The sequence below is a fragment of the Mobula birostris genome, chromosome 16 (genome assembly GCF_030028105.1).
Source record: "Mobula birostris isolate sMobBir1 chromosome 16, sMobBir1.hap1, whole genome shotgun sequence".
Classification (NCBI taxonomy): Eukaryota; Metazoa; Chordata; class Chondrichthyes; order Myliobatiformes; family Myliobatidae; genus Mobula; species Mobula birostris.
In genome coordinates this window covers 8,536,706-8,557,225 of record NC_092385.1, presented here as the reverse complement: position 1 = coordinate 8,557,225, position 20,520 = coordinate 8,536,706, and the positions used below count along the sequence as shown (strand labels likewise).

Sequence of the window (20,520 nt, the reverse complement as noted above, 5' to 3'; positions counted from 1 at the left end):
AACCTGCTGGGGATCTTTCCACAGCTATGGCTGAGCGTCTGCTGGGAAGAGTCGAGAATCTGCGGGCCGTCGGCTCCACGACAAGGCAGATTCAGATTACCTGGAGCAGTGTGCCGGGAAGCACAGGATATCAAATCTACTGGAGACCATTTGAGGGTAAAGTGTTTCAGTACAACATCACCAGAGGAGTTATTAAATGCTGGAGTATTGCATTCATTTTTGTTTCCCCTTTAGAGGAGGGATTGGGAGATTATGGAGAGGGTTCAGAAAAGGTTTATCAGGATGTTGTCTAGATTAGAGGGCAGGGGCTAGTGGTTGGGCAAACTAGGGGTTGTTTTCTTTGGACTTGTGGAAGCTGAAGGGAGCCCCTCTGCAGGCCGCAGGGTCATTCTTCACCGAGCCGCCTCAGTCTGCATTGATCACCCCAATCAAACTACTCAATGACAGCAGAAGAGTTAACCAGAATCCAGAAACACACGCAACATGAATCTCAAAGCCCCCTCAAATGAGTCCACGGCCTCGCTGATCAATCCTTGCAACGTGGATACCCAGACTCCCGCACTTTCCTTATGCGAGAGGGAGAGGAAAACCGGCAAAGCACAGGCTGAACACACACTCGTCCTCCGCTCTCCGCTCTCTGCTCTTGTCCTCGTTGACAAGTTCATTGTCATTCTTCAGTACACGAGTGTAAAGGAGAAAACGATCGTTACTCCAGATATGATGCAGCATTAAAACACGATAATCATGAAATTCCCACAACACATATAACTATTAAAGCAATCCTGTAAAATGCAATGAACAAATAACTGTTGAGTGTGGCCGTATATACCTCACATACATGGACTGATTGTGTGTACATAAAATGACACCAGATGCAGGAACATCTGATTATAAGGCGACTCTGATTCCAGAACCTCAATTTTTTAAACATTTTCTATATAGCATCTCTACTGAAAGGGAACGACCCTAATTTCTTGAGTCTCTCTACTAACTTATTTCTGAGACTCTGGTACAGTCCTAGTAATCTCTCCAAACTCTTAACATCTTTCCTGGGGTCTGATTCTTAGAAATGGCTATAGTTCTCCAACTGAGAATGTATCTTGCTCGTTCACTGATAGAAATGTGCACACAGAAGTTGAAACTTCCCTTCCTTTGAAATGTGGTTAAGAAAAATAGTTTTTGAGTAAGGTTCTATCTCATCCACAGGAGGAACAGAAAACGGTAGACTGGTTTCAGCAAACATCAACACGTTCGATATATTAAACCTGCAATCTGGGCAAAGTTACTTCATTCGAGTTGCTGCAGTTTTTGGCAATCGTGAAGGTCCATTTAGCACAATCACTGCTACAACAGGTTAGTTAACAAGGAATGGTTAATTGCTGGTACATCTACTGAGAATTTGCTGTTATGCTTGTTTTATTTCCAAGGGCTTTTTACGGTCTTTAGGACTTCCCAAAGGGCTTTGCAGTCAATGAAGATCAGTGCAGTGTAAATTTTTGTCAGTGTAAGGAATACGATAGCCAATTTGCACCCAGCAGGTTCCCACAAACTCCATATCCGGTCACAGCCAGGTGAACTCCTGCCTCTATGCATCAGAGACTCAGGCTACGTCCACACTAGACCGGATAAATCTGTAAACGAAGCTTTTTCTCTTTGTTTTGACTCTCCGTCCACACTGAAACGGCGTTTTCCTCCCCCGAAAACGGAGCTTTTCTACAACGCTCTCCGGAGTGTTTAAATCTGAAAACGCCTGTTGGGCGTTGTAGTGTGTATGAGGTAACCGGAGGTTTTAGAAAACCTGTCGTCCCTTTCACCGGTGAAGAGACTATGGCTGTAGGAAATGTTTCCAGGGTGACCCCTCTGTGGGAGTGGGGAAGATGTTGGTGGGGTCACCCAGGAGTCTGTGTGTCTGTATGTGTAGCTATTGTAGTGGCTATGAGGCTGGTATTGTGTCGGTTTTTCAATGTTCGTCGTCAGACAGGTCATACTGTCCGTGAACTCCCTGTTGGTTGCCTCCATACGCTCCAGTATTTATTTTTTTAATTTTAAGTCCTCCTGCGCGAGAGCTAACAGCTGTCCATCATTTGGCAATTTCCTTCCAAGTTTTTCTACTCTGTAACTGGACAAACGCGCACCAAGTATACCGTTTCCTCTTTGCTTGTTTTCTGTGTGTCCTGCGCATACCCAGTAGGAGGTGATTCGCCCAAATACCTGTTTTAATGTGGATGGAGGTATTTTTAAAAACGCCTGGTGTGGACTCCTATTGTTTTTACGCAAAACCGGTGTTTCAAAAATTATCTGGTCTAGTGTGGACGTAGCCTCAGTTTCAATCCTGACCACCCCCCCCCCCCCCCCATGGAGTCTTTGTGAAGATTGTGTATTTTCCCTGTGGCAACATGAGTTCTCCCAGGTGATCCCATTTCTTCCCACATCCAAAAGACACCTGGGTGGGTGGGTTAACAGGTCACTGTAAATTTCCCTTAGTGTGAATGTGTGTAGAATCAAGGAAGAGTTGATGAGACTGTTAAAAAAAATATGACTGCGTAGTTCAAAGTAAATTTTATTATCAAAGTACAGATATGCCACCATATACAACCCGGAGGTTCATTACTCAGCAAATCTATAGAATAGTAACTATAACAGAATCAATGAAAGATCAGTCAGAATGCAGAAGACAAAAAACTGAACAAATGCAAATATAAATTAATAGCAACAATCAACGAGAACATGAGATAGTGAGATAAAAAGTCTTTAAAGTGAGATTATTGGTTGTTGGAACATCTCAATGGATGGGAAAATGAGTATAGTTATCCCCTTATGTTCAAGAGCCTAATGGTTGAGGGATAGTAACTGTTCCCAAACCTAGGATCTTGAGTCCTGAGGATCTTTTACCTTCTACCTGATGGCAGCACTGACATACAGTGAAGAACTTATTTTTGCAAGCCATGCATACAGATCATTTCAAAACCTAAGTACTTTGAGGTAGTATAAATGAAGAGCAGTAGCAGAATGCCAAATATAGTGTTACAGTCATAGAAAGTGTATAGCACAAGAGACCTGATGGGCTGAATGGCCCAATTCTACTCCTATGTGTTATGGTCAGTGCAGGTAGACAGTAAAGCGCAAAGAGCTCTGACAAGGTAGACTGTGAGATCAACATTTAGTCTTCAATGTATAAGAGGTCCATTCAATAGACTCATAGCAGCTGGATAGAAGCTGGTGGTGTGAGTTTTTGGGCTTCTGTATCTTCTGCCTGAGGGAAGGAGGGAGAAGAGAAAATGTCTGGGGTGGGAACCCTAAATCTTCAACCAAATCACTTCTAAGGAGGTGTGTCTTGCTTTTGTTGTTGAGGCTGTCCTGTTCTGTGCAAAAGCTCTCCTGTAGGGAGCAGGATTATGGAGTATTCTTCATCTAAGTGCAGGCAGGTTGGATGGGTGGGTCAGATATGCGACTGGTGACTTTATTGCAATAGGTTTTGGCTTATGTAGGACATCAGTCTTCCACATTTCTGAAAGCCCACTTGTTACTTCCGTCTGTAGGCCGGTCTGAGGTTGTGCAGGATTTCCGAGTGACATATGTCGACACGAGGAAGGTTATCCTGGGTTGGAAACACAGTTCTGGCGTAACGAGTTACATTCTCTCATGGAAACTTGCCTCAGGTAGGTCAAGCTGTGAAACCTCTCACCTTTATGTATCTTTCACTGGAAGCCAGAAGCCTCACGTTTCTAAACCATGACCACAAACTGATTTAAAAGCAAATCACTGCCAATGTTGGAAATCTGGAATTAAAAATGTAAATGTTATATACGCTGATCTCTAACATACTCTCAGCAGTTTCTGTTGCATTTTAAATATAGCATGGTCAGGTAGAGCTAAAAATGGCGGTGCAGAGATGTTATTACTGCATTGGTAATCTGGAGGCATGAATTGCAGACAGATAGCCACGAGTTCAAATCCCACCATGGAGGCTGGGAAAATTGAAATGTTTCATAAATATACACTTAGCATACATCCTGTACCTAATAAGGTGGCCATTGAGTGTATGTTCCTGGCCTTCTGTTGCTCCAGCACATCCACTTCAAGACATATTTTGCATTTGGAGATGTTCTTCTGCACACCACTGTTGTAATGTGTGGTTATTTGAGTTACTGTCACCTTCCTGTCAACTTGAACCAGTCTGGCTATTCTCCTCCAATCTCTCTGATTAATGCTGTGTATTTAATATTTCAGTAGTATATGAGTGATCTTGTATATACTGTATATATTCATTTAGCATCTTTGTTTGTTAAAATAACTTCATTATGGGTTATATATAAAAAAACATGAATTTCATATGTCTTCATGCTACCACATGACATATGCACTTCTTGCTTAAAGCAAAACACAGAGTTAGACTCACATCTCTCTCAACTCTTTTGTTTTTCTTTGAATCTTTGAATTAGTTTAATGTTTTGAAGTTACAAAACATAACAATAGTGATGACTTTTTTGTAATTCATTTTTTATTGAATTTCATCATCAAACAAACATTTCCATAAGATGTATTTCAGATACTGTACATATGTATCATATAATCATATTTGTCACAAATCTCCACATAATATTTATCTGAGGTATACACTTATAGAAAGGAGAGGAAAGAAAGAACAACCGAAAGAAGAAAACTATGTACAAAGTAGGGAGTGATCTTTTTTTTTACAACTTATTCATTGACTTGTGAGAATGGGGTTTTATGTTGTTAAACCATTTTTCCCAGTATGAATCAATGACATATTTTTTAAAGGAACCTGAGATGGCTACTTACCTTTTGAAGTGCAGCAAGACGTTTGAGTTTAGAAAAAGCAGCGCAGTACATGTTCTTCAGAAGGGAAGACATGATTAAGTTAAAAAAGAAAGGGAGAAAATAGAAGAATTCACGAGCTCATAAACAAAGTGTACCGGGTGATAATAACCATCAAAAAAAAAGCAGAAATGGCTGGTGACATTGGAAAGATTGTTGCTTTTACACAACAGATAACTCAATTTTATACACTGAGCAAATTGAGCGGTATTTTGAAACAATTGCAATAGGCAATGAGAAACAAGTACCAATTTTGCTGAGTGCATTGGATTTAAAGGTAGACAGTTTGCTTTGAAGTTTAACTGCTCTGACCAAAACGGCTAAAATTATCTTGAAAGTAATGCAGGAGCGCTTAGAACCAAAACTGTTGATTGCAGAATGCTTTAGGCTTTATAACTGACTCACAAGGAAGGAGTGTCTATTTCAGCGTAAGTGTCTGAATTAAAGAGATTAACTGACCATTGTCAGTTCAATGATGCACTAAGAGAATGTTTAGTTTCTGGAATCTTACAAGAAAACATTCAAAAATGGCTCCGAAAAGAAGCACGGCTTACATTTAAAAGAGCAGTTGAAATAGCTGTATCAATGCAAACAACAGACAGAGATGCCAATTGAGTTGCAGTCGGGAATGAAAGTGACCGTGAACAAAATTGCAATGGCTAAACAGAAACCAGCCTAGCTGAACATATTTTGGTACCACTGTGGTTGGGACTCACATACCAGACCAACACAAGTTTAGGGGTGAAACTTGCAGAAAATGCAACAAAGCAAGTCACATACAAAGAGTATGTCAGGCCAATTAAAAATAAATGGACTGCACAGGGAAGTGAAAAAGCTAAAATGTCAAATAGAAATTTCAGAAAGAGCACTAATCTGCATGCTGTTTGATGAAAAATCTGATAATAATGAGAGAGACACAGGTCTGAGTTGCCCTGAGATTTACAATTTGAAAACTAACAATAGACAAACAATATGGCTTACACCAGAAGTGAACGGCAAATTAATTAAAATGGAATTGGACACTGGCTCAGCTGTTTTGGTCAAACCACAGTATGAGTCTGAACAGCATTACAAAGGTACTAAACTGAAGCCTGCGGGTATCCAACTAAGAACTTTTCCTGGAGAAAAGATAACTCCTGTGACATTCATAACAGTGAAATACAATAACCAACAAGCCACATTGGGCCTGTATATGTTAAAAAATAGGATGGGTAGCATTATGGGGGTGTGATTGGCTAAGACAACTACAACTTGATTGGGGATCCATTCACTGCATGCCATATCCCCTGTAATAGAGTCAACTGTAAACGAATTACGAAAGGTACTGGATGATGCCACAACTGTCTCCATGCTGTACACCATGAACCATGTCCAACAGAGGACAAACAGGTGTTGGTGCCAACCTCTGAGCCTTAGTTGGAAAACATATTGGACCATGCTGCTCAGAGGAATCGTGAAAGTAACGAAAGCAGTTGTCTGACTACAACAGTTTTCTAGGCAACATATCTGAGAAGGCTTCTGATATAGATAGATTATGAGAACACTCAGTCCTCCTTTATTGTCATTTAGAAATGCACACATGCATTAAGAAAGGATACAATGTTTCTCCAACATGATATCACAGAAAACAAGACAGACCAAGACTAACACTGACAAAACCACATAATTATAACATATAGTTACAGCAGTGCAAAGCAATACCATAATTTGATGAAGAACAGTCCATGGGCACGGTAAAAAAAAGTCTCAAATTCCCGAGTCGATCGACTCCCGAGTCCCCGATAGCAGGCGGCAAAAGGGAGAAACTCCCTGCCATAAACCTCCAGGCACCATCAACTTGCCGATACTTTGGAAGCAGCCGACCACAGCCAACCCTAAGTCCATCCGTCCGAAAACTCTGAGCTTCCGAGTAGCCTCTCTGATACAGCTTCCCGAGCGCCATCCTCTGCGGAGCGCCGTCGACCTCTCCCTAGCTGCTGAAACATGCAAAGCCGAGGATTTCGAGGCCTTCAGTTCCAGAGATTCCGGTTACCACACAGTAGCAGCGGTAGCAAAGCAGACATTTCAGAAGTTTTCCAGATGTTCCGCTGTGCGCTTACATCTGTCTCCATCAAATCAGAATTGTGCACGGTCCCCTACTTGACAGATAACAGATATCATCACCGGAGAGGCCGTGCGCGCTGCCGTCGCGCCGCCATCTTCTCCCCTCTGTTAATGTTACTCAGGCAGTTACTTTGAAATGTGGCTTGGCTTTAAGCTAGAAGAGAGCTTCAGGAAAGTTGCAAGTCATTCGGCTTTTGTGAGCATAAAGAACCAGAATCTATTCTGCGTGCGTTAGGGTTATTGCATAAACTTAAGTGGGAAACAAAAAGTTGCTTGTAAAAGTAGATGCAAAGGCCAAAGCCCAGCTGGATGAATGGAAGGCCAGAAAGAAAGAAATCAAAGGAGATACAAAAACAGAAGATTCGTCAGATGATGTTGTGGATGAGGAAACCAAGAGGAGAGATCATATTGTAATGGGGCAGTGGGAGGATTAATAAGAGAATACTCCAGCGAACTAAATGCACCTTCCCAAGACCGAAGTGAACAAACGAGAAGAAGAGAAGGAAGAAGAAAGGTGTTAGAACCACTTCCTACAGTCTCAGAGCCAACTCCTACAACCACCATGGAGAAGGCCCCAGAACCTGAGATTGTTGTCATGGCATTGTCCCACTAGCCAAGCAGAGTGGTTCCCCTTGTCAGGAAAGATGTTGTCCCACAAGAGTAAGAAAATCCCGATAGCAGTTAAATGTTTGGGCCTGAATGGGATAATTTAAAAATAACTGTGCTGTGGATGTCAGACTGTGGTGGTTGTATTATATAGTATACTGTGATTATAGCTGAGATGTATTCTACATTGAGTTCAGTTTATAGCTAAGCAGGGAGGAGTGCTATGTGGTTCAGAACTTCATGGTTACAAACCCAATGCCATCATGGAGTTTACATGCTCTCCCTTGTGATTACACAAGTTTCATCCATGTGCTGCTGTTCCCCTCTACATCCCAAAGACGTTCTGGTTTTGGAATTGGTTTATTATTGTCACATATGCTGAGATACAGTGAAAAGCCTGTCTTGCATACCGTTCATACAGACCAAATCTTTACACAGTGCATCAAGGTAAGCAAACACTAACAGAATACAGAATGAAGTCCAACAGCCTCAGGTCACAATGATAGTCACAAGAGATTCTGCAGAAGCTGGAAATCTTGAGCAGCACACACAGAATGCTGGAGGAAGTCGGCAGGTCGGGCAGCGTCTATGGAGGACAATAAACCGTAGAAAGCTCTCTATAGGTGTTGCCTGACCGGCTGATTTCCTCCAGCATTTTGAAGGTGTTGCTCAAGATCATGAGGAGGTAGATTGTAATGTCAAGGGTCCAACTTATCATATTAGGGGTAGTCATATTTAATGGGCAACATTACAGTGAGGTAGAAACTGGTGGCGCGTGCTATAAGGCTTTCATGTCTTCTACCCCGTGGGAGAGGGAAGGAGGGAGAATGTCCGGGGCGGGTGACGTCTTTGATGATGCTGGCTGCTTTACCGAGCAGCAAGGAGTGTAGACAGAGTCCATAGGGAGGCTGGTATGTGCTAAGTTAATTGTTCTGGTAAATTTCCTTTGTTGTTGTCAAGTGGCATCGAAGTTTGATGGGCAAGGAGGAGAGAATAAAGGGCAAGGCTGTGTGGCAATAGGGAGGTGGGAATGGAACCAAATGGGAGGGCAGTGCAGTGAGCAAGCATTGAACCTGATTTTCAAAAATGTATTTTATTTAGAGATACAGCGTGAAACAGGCCCTCCCAGCCTTTGAGCAGTGCCACCCAGCAACCCCCAATTTAATCCTAGCCTAATCACAGCACAGTTTATATTGACCAATTAACCTATCAGCCAATAGGTCTTTGACTGTGGGAGGAAATCAGAGTACCTGGAGGAAACCCATGTGGTCACAGGAAGAACGTACAAACCCCTTACAGGCAGTGATGGGAGTTGAATCCAGGTTGTCTGTACTGTAAGGCATTTTGCTAACCCCTAAGCTACCGTGCCATCTAAAATGGTCTCCCTCAGTGGCATTTCAAGTAAGTATCACTGGACAAGAATTTTTTCCAAAAGTGTTGCTTCCTCAGAATTCCTTTTTGTTTATGTAGAGCACTTGAAGCTGAACATAAATATTATTTCAGACTACTGTACCAAGTAGGAATTTGGAGAAACAAGAAATTAATTTTTATTGAATATAATGTGTTTAATTGCATAAAGGTGCTGATGCTTTGCAATAGTTCAACTAAGCTAAAAATGTTTTGCTGATGATTTTCAGTTGTACTCAGTGTCTGAGACTGCTTAAGTGTCCAACAATAATCATCCAGCATTGATAGATTACCATTTCTCCATGACCGTAATGTCCTGGTGAAACCTTTCACCATGATCATTACTGACAGTGCCAAGATTTGCAGGGAAGAAGTCTAAATGGAACTGCAGAAAATGAATCTTTAGCGACATGTTGCACTTCATGGTTTTGTAAGCTTGAAGCATGTTGTCAACCAGCTGCACGTAGTTTGGTGCTCTGTAGTTGCCAAGAAAAATTTGACCAACATGCTTGAATGCCTTCCATGTGATTTTCTGTGGTTGCACTAGAAGTTCTTCGAATTGCATGTCATTGATAACCTGGTTGATCTGTGGACCAACAAAAATGCCTTTCTTAATCTTGGCATCAGCTATTCTGACTTGAATTCTGAATTTAAATAACAAATATAGGCCACTTCAAAAAAATGGTGTGTGATAGGGAATTTCATGGTGATTTTCACAATGAGCAGCTCAAAATCCGTAAGATAGCCCAAAAGTATTCAGGAAGCAAAATCGTTGTTGTCCAGTGTGATAAACATTCACGTTCCTAGTGAGGTCTCCAGTTCCGAGAGTGAATGAGCAGCTGGGGCCCTGCTCCCCAGCACCAACAAATTCAACGTGAACCATCAGATTTAAACTAGAGAAAGCAGGAGCTGAGGCCTGGCACAGTTCTGGACATTTAACCCCAGTGAATAGCAGAATTGTTAGCTGACGAGTAGGGAATTCTTTGACTGTGACTGAACCAGAGAGTGTTGATGACAGCCCCATTAATCCCTCTGCATTTTATCATTCTTATAGCACAAGAAGAGCAGCAGTCTGTCACCCTGCCGGCACTTACAACTTCTTATCAGATCACTGACTTGCAAATTGGGCGAGAGTACGTCTTTACTATCCGGCCCGTGTTTGGAACGGAGTTCGGACCTCAGACCTCTATTACTGAGCGACTCGGTGAGCAGTGCAACAGAGAATCCTCCAGCTGGCTTTCCCCAGTCTAACCCTGATCTCCCACTCCCTCCCCCACTTATAAAACACAGAACATAGCAGAGTACAGCACAGTACCGGCCCTTTGGCCCACAATGTAATGCTGACCTTTTAACCTACTCTAAGATCAATCTAATCCTTCCCTCCTTCAGAGCCCCCCAGTTTGCTTTCATTCATATCTTCATATCCTTAATCTGCCTCCGCCACTCCCCGTGGCGTAGTGTTCAACACTCTATGTAACAAAAAAACATCTATCTCTGACATTCGAATCAGAATCAGGTTTAATATCACTGGCATATGTCATGAAATATGCTGTTTTTCTAGCAGCAGTATAATGTAATACTTAATAAAATAAGAAGCTATAAATTACAATAAGAATACATATAAAAATTAAATGTAACAAGTAGTGCAAAAAGAGAGCAAATAAAAGAGGAAAAGAAAAGTAGTGTGGTGTGTTCATTGTCCATTCAGACGTCTGATGGCTGAGAGGAAGAAGCTGTTCCTGAAATGTTGTGTATGTCTTTAGGCTCCTATACCGCCTTGATGGTAGTGATGAGAAAGGGCTTGTTCTGGGTGATAGGGGTCCTTAATGACATTACCCATGCAGCAGACTCCCCCTCTCCATGCAGCTTATGAATCCAAAGGAATGGCAGAGACCAATACAGATTGGCATCAGCGGTGTTGTGGGAGTTGCCAGTCAGCATTGAATTCAATGTAGGACTGCCTTAGATACTCTAGCTCCGGAATTTTCTATCGGGGTTTACTCCTGAACCTTTCCCTATGAATGGGTATGGCCAAAAGGCAGCCAAGGTTTGAGATCAGAGTTTTACTTCCCCTAGATCAGCTGCCAACCACGGCTGACGAGCCTCATCTGCCCAAAGTGGTTGGTTTCAGGTGCCAAAGATTTGACTTTTCCCCCTTCTCCCGTCTGCAGAAATGGCTCTGCCGGGCTTCGTAGCAAAGCCACACGTGAAGGCCAGGAGCTGGGCATGATTGGCAGAGGCTATTTAGGTCGCACGCCATTGGGAGCATTTAATAGGTGGTGGAAGCTTATCCCCATTACCACCCCCCTCAGTTATGACAACTTTAAGGAACCTGGGATTGGTGGAGGATTAGTGTAAATGGACATTTGTTGGTTACTGAGATTGAAGATCCTGCTTCCATAAGGCCGTAAGGTATAGGAGCAGAATTAGGACATTCAGCCTATTGAGACTGTTCGGCCATTCAGTCATGGCTAACTTCTTTCAATTCCATTCTTTCACCTTCTCCATGTAACTCTTAACACCCCCCCCAATCAGAAACCTATCAATCGTTGCCCTAAATACACCTACTGATTTGGGCTCCACAGCCCTCTCTGGGAACAAATTCCTCTGATTTACCACTCTCTGCCTGAAGAAATTTCTTCTCATCTCACTTCTGAAGGGACATCTCTTCATTCTGAGACTGTGCTCTTGGATTCTAGACTCTTTTACCTGCCCATTCTGTCCAGGCTTTTCAGTATCTGGTAGGTTTCAATGAGATCCTCCCCCACTCCTCCCTCTGAACTTCATCGAGTGCAGGCCCCACGACATCAAGCACTTTTGTGCTGCATCTCTAGGATTCTGGTGTAGGAGAGCTCATGGCTCTTCCAGCTTGCTTCTCCTATTCTGTATGTTATATAGTCATAGAGCAATACAGCATACAAACAGGCCCTTCAGCCCATCTACTCTGTGCCAAACTATTATTCTGCCTAGTCCCATCAACTTGCACCCAGACCATAGCCCTCCATATCTCTCTTGCTGTGTTTTTAATACTTCAGTAGTATTTGAGTAATATTGTAAATATATTGTTTGATTAATCATTCTTGTTTGTTTAAATAATTCATTACAGGTTATAGGTACAAGTACATGATACATGTGCATCTCACATGAAATAAACACAAAGTTAGACCCACATTCCCAGACTCCTGTGTCTTCCTTTGAATTGGTTTAATGTTTTGAAGTTATGAAACATGACACCTCCCATCCAACTAATTATCCAAATTTAAGTGTTGAAATCAAACCTGCCTCCAACACTTCTGCTGGCAGCTCATTCCACACTGTCACCACCTTCTGAGTAGAAAAATTTCCCTAAACGTTTCAGCTTTCACTTTCTATACCCCTCATAATTTTGTAGACCTCTATCCAATCTCCCCTCATTCTCCTCTGCTCCAATCCTAAGGTAGTCAACCTTTCCCTATGAATCAAGTCCTCAAGTGCAGCGACACCCTTATGTTGTGATGAGACTTCTCTGCTTTGGTTTCAGTGTGTAGTAGAGCTGGAGCTGACATTGTGTTCCTTGTCGACGGCTCCGGGAGTATTGGGCTCAACAACTTCCAGAAGGTGAAGCAGTTCTTGCTCAATGTGGTCTCCCATCTCCCCAACATTGGACCTGATGCAACTCAGGTAGGCTTATTCAAGTACATCGTCACCAGTCCATGTCCCAGCGCCAACATGGCATGCCCACAACTTACTAACCTTAACCAGGGCATCTTTGGGAGGAAACTGGAGCACCCAGAGGAAACCTACATGGCTACGGGGAGAATGTTGTTGTTGTTCACGCATTGTGGCACATCAGGTAGCGTTTTTGCTGTTTATGTAGTATTTGACTGAGGCTGAGTTGCTAGTCTCAACGCCCAACCCAGCACGGATGGAAAGTGTGCAAAGACCTGGCCAGATTCGAACTCAGGACCATTTGCCTCAAAGTCTGGTGCTTTTACCACTACACCACCAGCCGGCTAACAGGGAGAATGTACAAACCTCTTACAGACGGCGGTGGGAATTGAACTCTAATCATGATCGCTGTCACTATATCACGTTACACTAACCGCTGGAAGCATGGCTACAGATGTGGGCCACTCCCAGCACAATCCCCAGACCGTGTTGGCTGTTGATGCAAAACAATACATATATCACTGTATACTTCAATGTGTTGGCATATGTATGACAAAAAATCCAATATTTAATCTCGTAATCGTTAATTCTAACTATGCTGCCGTGCTGGTTTAATCTTCTAATTTTGTCCATGGTACTTTATTCAGATTGCTGTGGTTCAATACAGCGATGACACCAAGATTGAAATCCCACTTGGCAGACTCACCACCCAGCAGGAACTGCTCCGCGCCATAGAAGGACTTCAGTATCGAACTGGTGGGACTAAAACAGGTAGGTTGTCCGAATAACCAAGAAGTCACTCACTGGGAGGTAGTTCACATCTCTATCTGTACGCCTGTGTGATTGGACCCTGGCATGGTCAAGAGTGAAGAAAGTTCCCCTTAAACATTCCTCCTTTTACCCTTAACCTATGACCTCTGGTTCTAGTCTCACCCAACCTCAGTGGAAAAAGTCCGCTTGCATTTACCCTATCTATACCTCTCATAATTTTATATACCTCTGTCAAATCTCTCCTCATCCTCTCATGCTCTAGGAAATAAAGCCCTAACCTATTCAAACTTTCCCAATAATTCAGGTTCTCAAGACCTTGTCTTGTAAATTTTTTTCTGTACTCTTTCAATCTTCTTGATAAATGAAGAATTTCACATTTTAAATTGTTTTGCTTTAGAAGATCAAGCATTGCTGGCACAGTATTTCTTAGCCATCCCTAATTGTCCTTCAGTAGGTGATGAAGAAACACTTCCTTTGATGCTGTTGTCCTCCTAGTGAAGACGGGTAGCTTTTATCTGAATGGTATCAAATTCCTTGAAAGTTGTTAGAACCACATTCTTTGAACATGGAATATAGAACTTAGAATTGAATCAAGTCCATGATCAATTTAACCCTTCTCTCCTGCATAGCCCATAATCCTCCATTTTTCTTTCATTCAAATGCTAACTTTTGCCAACTCTTATACTTAATGCCCTGACCAATGAAGGCCTGCCTGCTGTATACCTTCTCTACCATCCTTTTCACTTGCCTTACCACTTTCTGGGAGCTATAGACTTGCACCTCGAAATCTATCTCTCCAAACATCATTATGTCAAACATAGAAAATTACACAATATTCCAGGGCCTTTGGCACGTGATCTTCCATGATCACTTTAACCCTTCTCTTCTAAATAGCCAATGCTTTCCATTTCTCTTTCATCCATGTGCCAATCCATCAGCCTCTACCATGGTCCCTGGCAGCACATTCCACAAGGACACCACTCTCTGTGTTTAAAAACCTGTTGTCAACGAGAATATGAATCTTATAGTTGTATATGGTGACACTGGGGTAAAATCTGACCCACGATGTTCTGATTCAGAGATGAAAGTTGTATATTAAATGAAGTTCTTTATTTTTTCTTTGCCGTCTCCATTTCTGTTTTCTCACAGGGAAAGCCATAGACTTTGTCCTGCGTTACGTGCTCCATACCTCTGCAGGGAGACGCCCACAAGTTCCTGCCTTGCTGGTCCTCATAACAGACGGCCGCTCGGACGACAGAGTTGTGGATGCTGTAGGGAGAGCAAGGGCCGCAGGTATTCATCACCCACTCTTCACATTGATGTAGGGGCTCGTCAACTGTCGAGAGACCAAATGCTGAATCTGTAGTTTGGTCCACAGCTTTTTTGGGGATTACTGGGGAGGGGAAATTCTCCTCCTTGGTCCTCTGCCCACCACCAACACCCTGCCTTATAAAGATTCTTGATCTTGTGAACCAATGAGAAGGCAACAGCCAGGTCATACATCTGTCCTTCATCACCGTTGGAGGAAAATCATAGAACTGTGTATAAAATCACAAGGGGCATACATAGGGTGAAAGTCTTCAGTGTTCAGAATCAGAATCAAAATCAAGTTTATTCGTGCATTCATTATGTGCCATGTTGTATGATATTGTAGGCGATCATGGTCTTTCCATAACCATGATTGTTCTTGGATAATTTTTCTGCAGACATGCTTTGTCATTGCCGCCTTCTGGGTAGTGTCCTTACAAGGCAGGTGACCCCAGACGTTATCAATACTCTTCAAAGATTGCCTGCCTGATGTCAGTGGTCACATAACCAGGATGTGATATGTGCCCGTTGCTCACATAACCATCCACCACCTGCCCCCATGGCTTCACGTGACCCTGATTGGGGGGCTAAGCAGGTGCTACACCTTGCCCAAGGGTGAGCTGCAGGCTAGTGGAGGGAAGGAGCACCTTACACCTCCTTTGGTAGAGACGTATCTCCACCTTACCATCCCGAAACTCATATACAGTGAAATTTGTTATTTTGTGGCAGCAGTACAGTGTATGACATAGAAAATATATGTTACAATAACATATACATAAATAAATAATGCAAAAGAGGAAAAGTGAGGGAGTGTTCATGGATTCATAGACCTTTCAGAAATCTGATGACAGAGGGAAGGAAGCTGGTGTTAATCTGCACTTCTTTTCCAGATCTTGAGAATCAAAAACTAGAGGGTGTAGGTTTAAGGTAGGAAAGGGGAGTTTTAATAGGAACTTAACATTTAAGCAGAAGATGACGAGTGTAAAAACTAAGTTGACAAAGGAAGTTGTTGAAGCAGGCACAGTAACAACTTTTAAACACCTGTTGGCCAGGTACGTGAATAGGGTGGAGACTTGGAAAACTTGTATGGGTCTTAACAATGTGGATACAGGGAGGATATTTCTGCTGACTGAGCAATCTAGAGCCAGGGATCCCAGCCTCAGAATGAGGGATAGGGAATGGACATTGAACTCATGAACACTACCTCACTACCTTTTTAATTCTGCTTTTGCACTACTTATTTAATCTAACTACTTAATATATATACATAGACTTGCTGTAATTCACAGTTTTTTTCTATATTTATCATGTATGGCATTGTGCTGCTGCCGCAAAGTTAACAAATTTCACAACATATGCCGGTGATATTAAACCTGATTCTGTTTCTGGTTTAGTACGCAGATAGGGTGAAGTCTCTTCAATTTGAGAAAGGGAAATATAATTCTCTACCCAGGGAGATTAGATGGATTGAGATTAGATTTGTTTTATTTGTAATATATACATCAAAACAGTGAAATGCATCGTTTGTGCCAAATCAAGTCAGTGAGGACTGTGCTGGGCAGCCCACAAGTGTCACCACGCTCTTGGCATCAATAAAGCGTGCCCACATCTCACTTACCCCAACCCATACATCTCTAGAATGTAGGAGGAAACCAGGGCACCCAGAGTAAACTCACATGGTCATGGGGAAAAGGTACGAATTCCTTACAGGTAGTGTGGAATTGGACCCTGACCTTACTGCAGGTGTTGTATGCAGTTGGCGTTGGGCAAGCGGAAAGCGTTACGTTAACTGCTTATGCTACCATGCCAACCTCCATTGCTGTGCAGAGCTGGTCATTTTGTTTAAGCAGAAATCAATAGATCTTTGAATATTAAAGGAAATATGGGTTTCAGAGATAAGGCAGGATAGCGAAGATGAAGTGAAAGATGGGCCATCGTCTCAAAGAATGGTTGAGCAGAGCTGAAGGAAGACTTCCGCTTCCATTTCACATCAAGGAGTGATTGGGTGGAATTGGGCTTGGGGACATCTAGTGAAAGATGACCCAGTTTTACTCCATTCCTGCAACACAGGCAAGCAAACCAATCTATAACTCAGCCACCTGTTATCTTCACGTTAGGCATCTACATGTATGCAGTTGGCGTTGGGCAAGCGGATATCAATGAACTGCAGAGTATCGTTTCTGACGGAGACTCGAGGCACATCTTCTATGCAGAAAACTTTGAGATGCTCGCCCAGTTTGAAGGGGCCCTTGCTGATGTAATCTGTGTTGCTGCCAGCAAGCCGAATGTAAGTGATATGAACCCATTGCAAAAGATTTCAACTGGACCTGTGTATATGGCAAAAGAACCCTTCTGCCTCACTGTTCCACCACTTGTTCACCCTTTGATTCATCTCATCTGCCTGGGCTATAATTTCCAAAGTATGCTCTCTAAATTCCTTATCCTCCTGCTTCCTTAAAGCTGTTGGAACCTGGTGCTTTTGTGATCCAAGCGTTCTTTGGAAAACAAGAATAAGCATAAAGCTTATTAGAGTCATAGAAAAGTACAGCACAAAAACAGGCCCTTTGGACCATCTAGCCCATGCAGAACCCATTTAAACTGCCTACTCTGATCCACTTGCACCAGGACCAAGGCCCTCCATACACATGCCACACATATATATCTATCCAAATTTCTCTTAAACTTTGAAATCAAGCTCGTGTTCCCCTTAAACTATTCACCTTTTACCCTTAACCCATGACCTTTGGTTGTAGTCCCTCACAACCTCAGTGGGAAAAGCCTGCTTGGATTTGCCCTATCTATACCCCTCATAATTTTGTATACCTGTATCAAATCTCCCCTCAACCTTCTATGTTCCAAGGAATAAAGTCCTAAACTATTCAATCTTTCCTTTTAACTCAGGTCTAAAACTGTACACAATAAATAGTCCAAATTAGGCCTTACCAATGTCTTATACAACCTCAACATAACATCAGATCTCCTGTACTCAGTACTTTGATTTATGAAAGCCAATGTGCCAAAAGCTTTCTTAATGACCCTATCTACCTGTGACACCACTTTCAGTAAACTATAGACCTGTATTCCCAGATGCCTTTGTTCTACCACACTCCTCAGTGCTCTACCATTCACTGTGTAAGACCTACTCTGGTTGGTCCTAGCGAAGTGCGAAGCCTCACACCTGTCTGCGTTAAATTCCATCTGTTATTGCGCAGGATCATTATATTAAGTGTTACAAGTTCAGAAAGCGAACAAGAAAGTGGGGCCAAGAGAAGAAAGGAAAGACAAAGGATAATGAAATTGTGGGCATCTCATACTCAGACGGAACATAACAAAATTCCAGTGATAACAATTAAACTATAAAATAGCCTGATTCAAGTGATGAGACACCTGCTACTGAAAACTAAGAAATTTCTAGCAAATTACAGAAGCACCTGTACCATAGTTACTGGAAAATCCACTGAACAATTACATAGGTGATTGTATAAAAAATGCTAGGAAGCATTGGAAAGTTAAACAACAAGGAAATTAACAAGTCTACACCCCAATCCAACAAAGCACACCTTTCCATCCAATCTTGTTCATCTGCTGGATGTTGGGGCTTGTCTGAGAATGTTCTTGTGTTGCAGCATGTGGCTTAAAGGTGCTATATAAATGCAAATTATTGATGTAATTAAGAATCAGGTTCTTAGTGTCTGTAACTGTAACACTATAGTCTGTATCCTGATATTGCTTTGTCGCTTGTACTTTCTCAAAATTGTATAAGTCGAGTGGACAGCCAATGACTTTATCCTAGGGCGGAAGTGGCTAATACAAGGGAGCATAGGAATCGCTGACGTGGCGAGGGTTCAAAGAAGGCTCACAAAAATGATTTCAGGTTTGGAAGGCTTCCCAAATGAAGAAAGTTCGATGGCTCTGGGCCTCCACTCTCTGGAACCCTGAAGAATGAGGGGTGACCTCATTGAAACCTGTCAAATGTTGAAAGGCCTCGATAGAGTGGATATGGAAAGGGTGTTTCCTGTGGTGGGGGAGTCTTAAGACCAGAGGACACAGCCTCAGAATAGAGGGGCGTCCTTTTAGAATGGAGATGATGAGTAATTCCTTCAGCCAGAGAGTGGTGAATCTGTGGAATTGGTTGCCACAGGCGGCTGTGGAGGCCAAGTCATTGGGTATATTTAAGGCAGAGATTAATAGGTTCTTGATTAGTCAAGGCATGAAGGGATACGGAGAAAAGGCAGATCATTGGTGCTGAGAGGTGGAGTAGACTTGATGGGCTGAATGGCCTAATTCTGCTCCTATGTCTTATGGCCTTATAATTTTCAAGTGTTTGGGGGAAAGTGCAGGGGAAGTATAAAGTAATCTCACTGCTCAACTCTTTTTTTTCACATTTCCTTATATAAAATTCCCTCTCACATAATTTTAGGATGAAAGTATAGAGGGTATGTCAGAGGTATGTGGAGGGTGCGTGGAGCATCCCGCCAGCGGTGGTGCTGGAGACAGATACTTTGGGGACACTTAAGAGACTCTTAAGCACATGGATGATAGTAAACTGGAGAACTACATGGGAAGGAAGGGTTAGATTGATCTTAGAGCAGATTAAACTGTTGGTACAGTGTCATGGGCTGAGAGGCCTGTACTCTGCCGTACCATTTTATATTCTACAGTACTGTGCAGAACAAACATGAGAAAATCTGCAGGCGCTGGAAATCCAAAGCAGCACACATGAAACGCTGGAGGATCTCAGCAGGTCAGGCAGCATCTATGGAAAAGAGTAAACAGTCAAAGTTTTGGGCTGAGACCCTTCATCTGTATGTGTGTGTGTCTAAGATTTTTGCACAGTACTCTATATTCCAAAGTAGTATGTTTTGAGATAAATCTGTGCAGATAGTTTATAAAGCTTAAGTTTTACACAGTAGCTGGGTAAGTATGGCAGTAATATACAAATACCAAATACCAATACGTTTGAAAGATTCGGAAGTTCCTCAGGTCATGTAAAAATTAATTCTGAATATTCTTTTTCAGGGTAACTCTATAGACCGCTGTCCCTCCCGTTGCCAAAAGGTAGATATCTTTATGTTGCATGAATCTAAGATTCGAAGTACATTTATTATCGAAGTATGTATGCAGTATACAACCCTGAGATTCATCTTCCCCACAGACAGCCGCGAAACAGAGAAACACCATGAAACCCATTCAAAGATAACATCAAACACCCAACGCACAGACAAAAACGAGCAAATTGCGCAAACGGCAAAAAAAAAATGAAAAACACAGAATACAAAACATCAAACCACAAAAGTGTTGAAACAGTTTAGGAATGTTCTGTTCAGTTCAGTTAGTTCAGCTCTGTGCTGTTAATTAACTTCAGGCTGCAGTTCCAGTGCACCCAATCCAAATCGCACACACAATATCACAAAGAGATTTTCAGTGTCCTTGCTTTTCATCACTCACAATTTTCACATATTAGAAGCTCAACGTTCAAAGTACATTTATTACTAAAGTATGTATACATTATACAGTCTTGAGGTTCATCTCCTAACAAGCAGCCACGAATCAAAGAAACCCAAAAGAACCCATTTAAAAAAAGACCATCAAACATCCAATGTGCAGAGAGAAAACAAATCATGCAAGCGATAAAAACAAGCAAATAGCGTTCTGAACAGAATCCACGGAGAGTCTTCAGCAGAAAACAGAGCAATGAGCTGAACTGGCCGGTCTCTCGCTTCGGGTCATGAAACCTTGACCTTTTAAAATTGGCCCAGCACCTAAATCGTTGCCCAAACATCGGGTTCTGTCACCATCTTAAAGAACTCATAGTGGCACTTAGAATGAAGATCAAGT

The 20,520-nt window shown here is 42.3% G+C and overlaps 1 protein-coding gene across 1 annotated transcript in view; it reads left to right on the top strand.

The window, feature by feature from the left end:
• Positions 1 to 20,520, top strand: part of col7a1l (collagen type VII alpha 1-like) — a 363,635-nt gene that overhangs the window by 140,751 nt on the left and 202,364 nt on the right. The window contains exons 25-33 of the mRNA XM_072281015.1: positions 25 to 156; positions 1,207 to 1,353; positions 3,540 to 3,659; positions 10,010 to 10,159; positions 12,476 to 12,615; positions 13,251 to 13,374; positions 14,524 to 14,667; positions 16,800 to 16,969; positions 19,702 to 19,740. Of these exons, the coding sequence (XP_072137116.1) occupies positions 25 to 156; positions 1,207 to 1,353; positions 3,540 to 3,659; positions 10,010 to 10,159; positions 12,476 to 12,615; positions 13,251 to 13,374; positions 14,524 to 14,667; positions 16,800 to 16,969; positions 19,702 to 19,740 (1,166 nt within the window). The remainder of the gene's footprint in view (positions 1 to 24; positions 157 to 1,206; positions 1,354 to 3,539; positions 3,660 to 10,009; positions 10,160 to 12,475; positions 12,616 to 13,250; positions 13,375 to 14,523; positions 14,668 to 16,799; positions 16,970 to 19,701; positions 19,741 to 20,520) is intronic.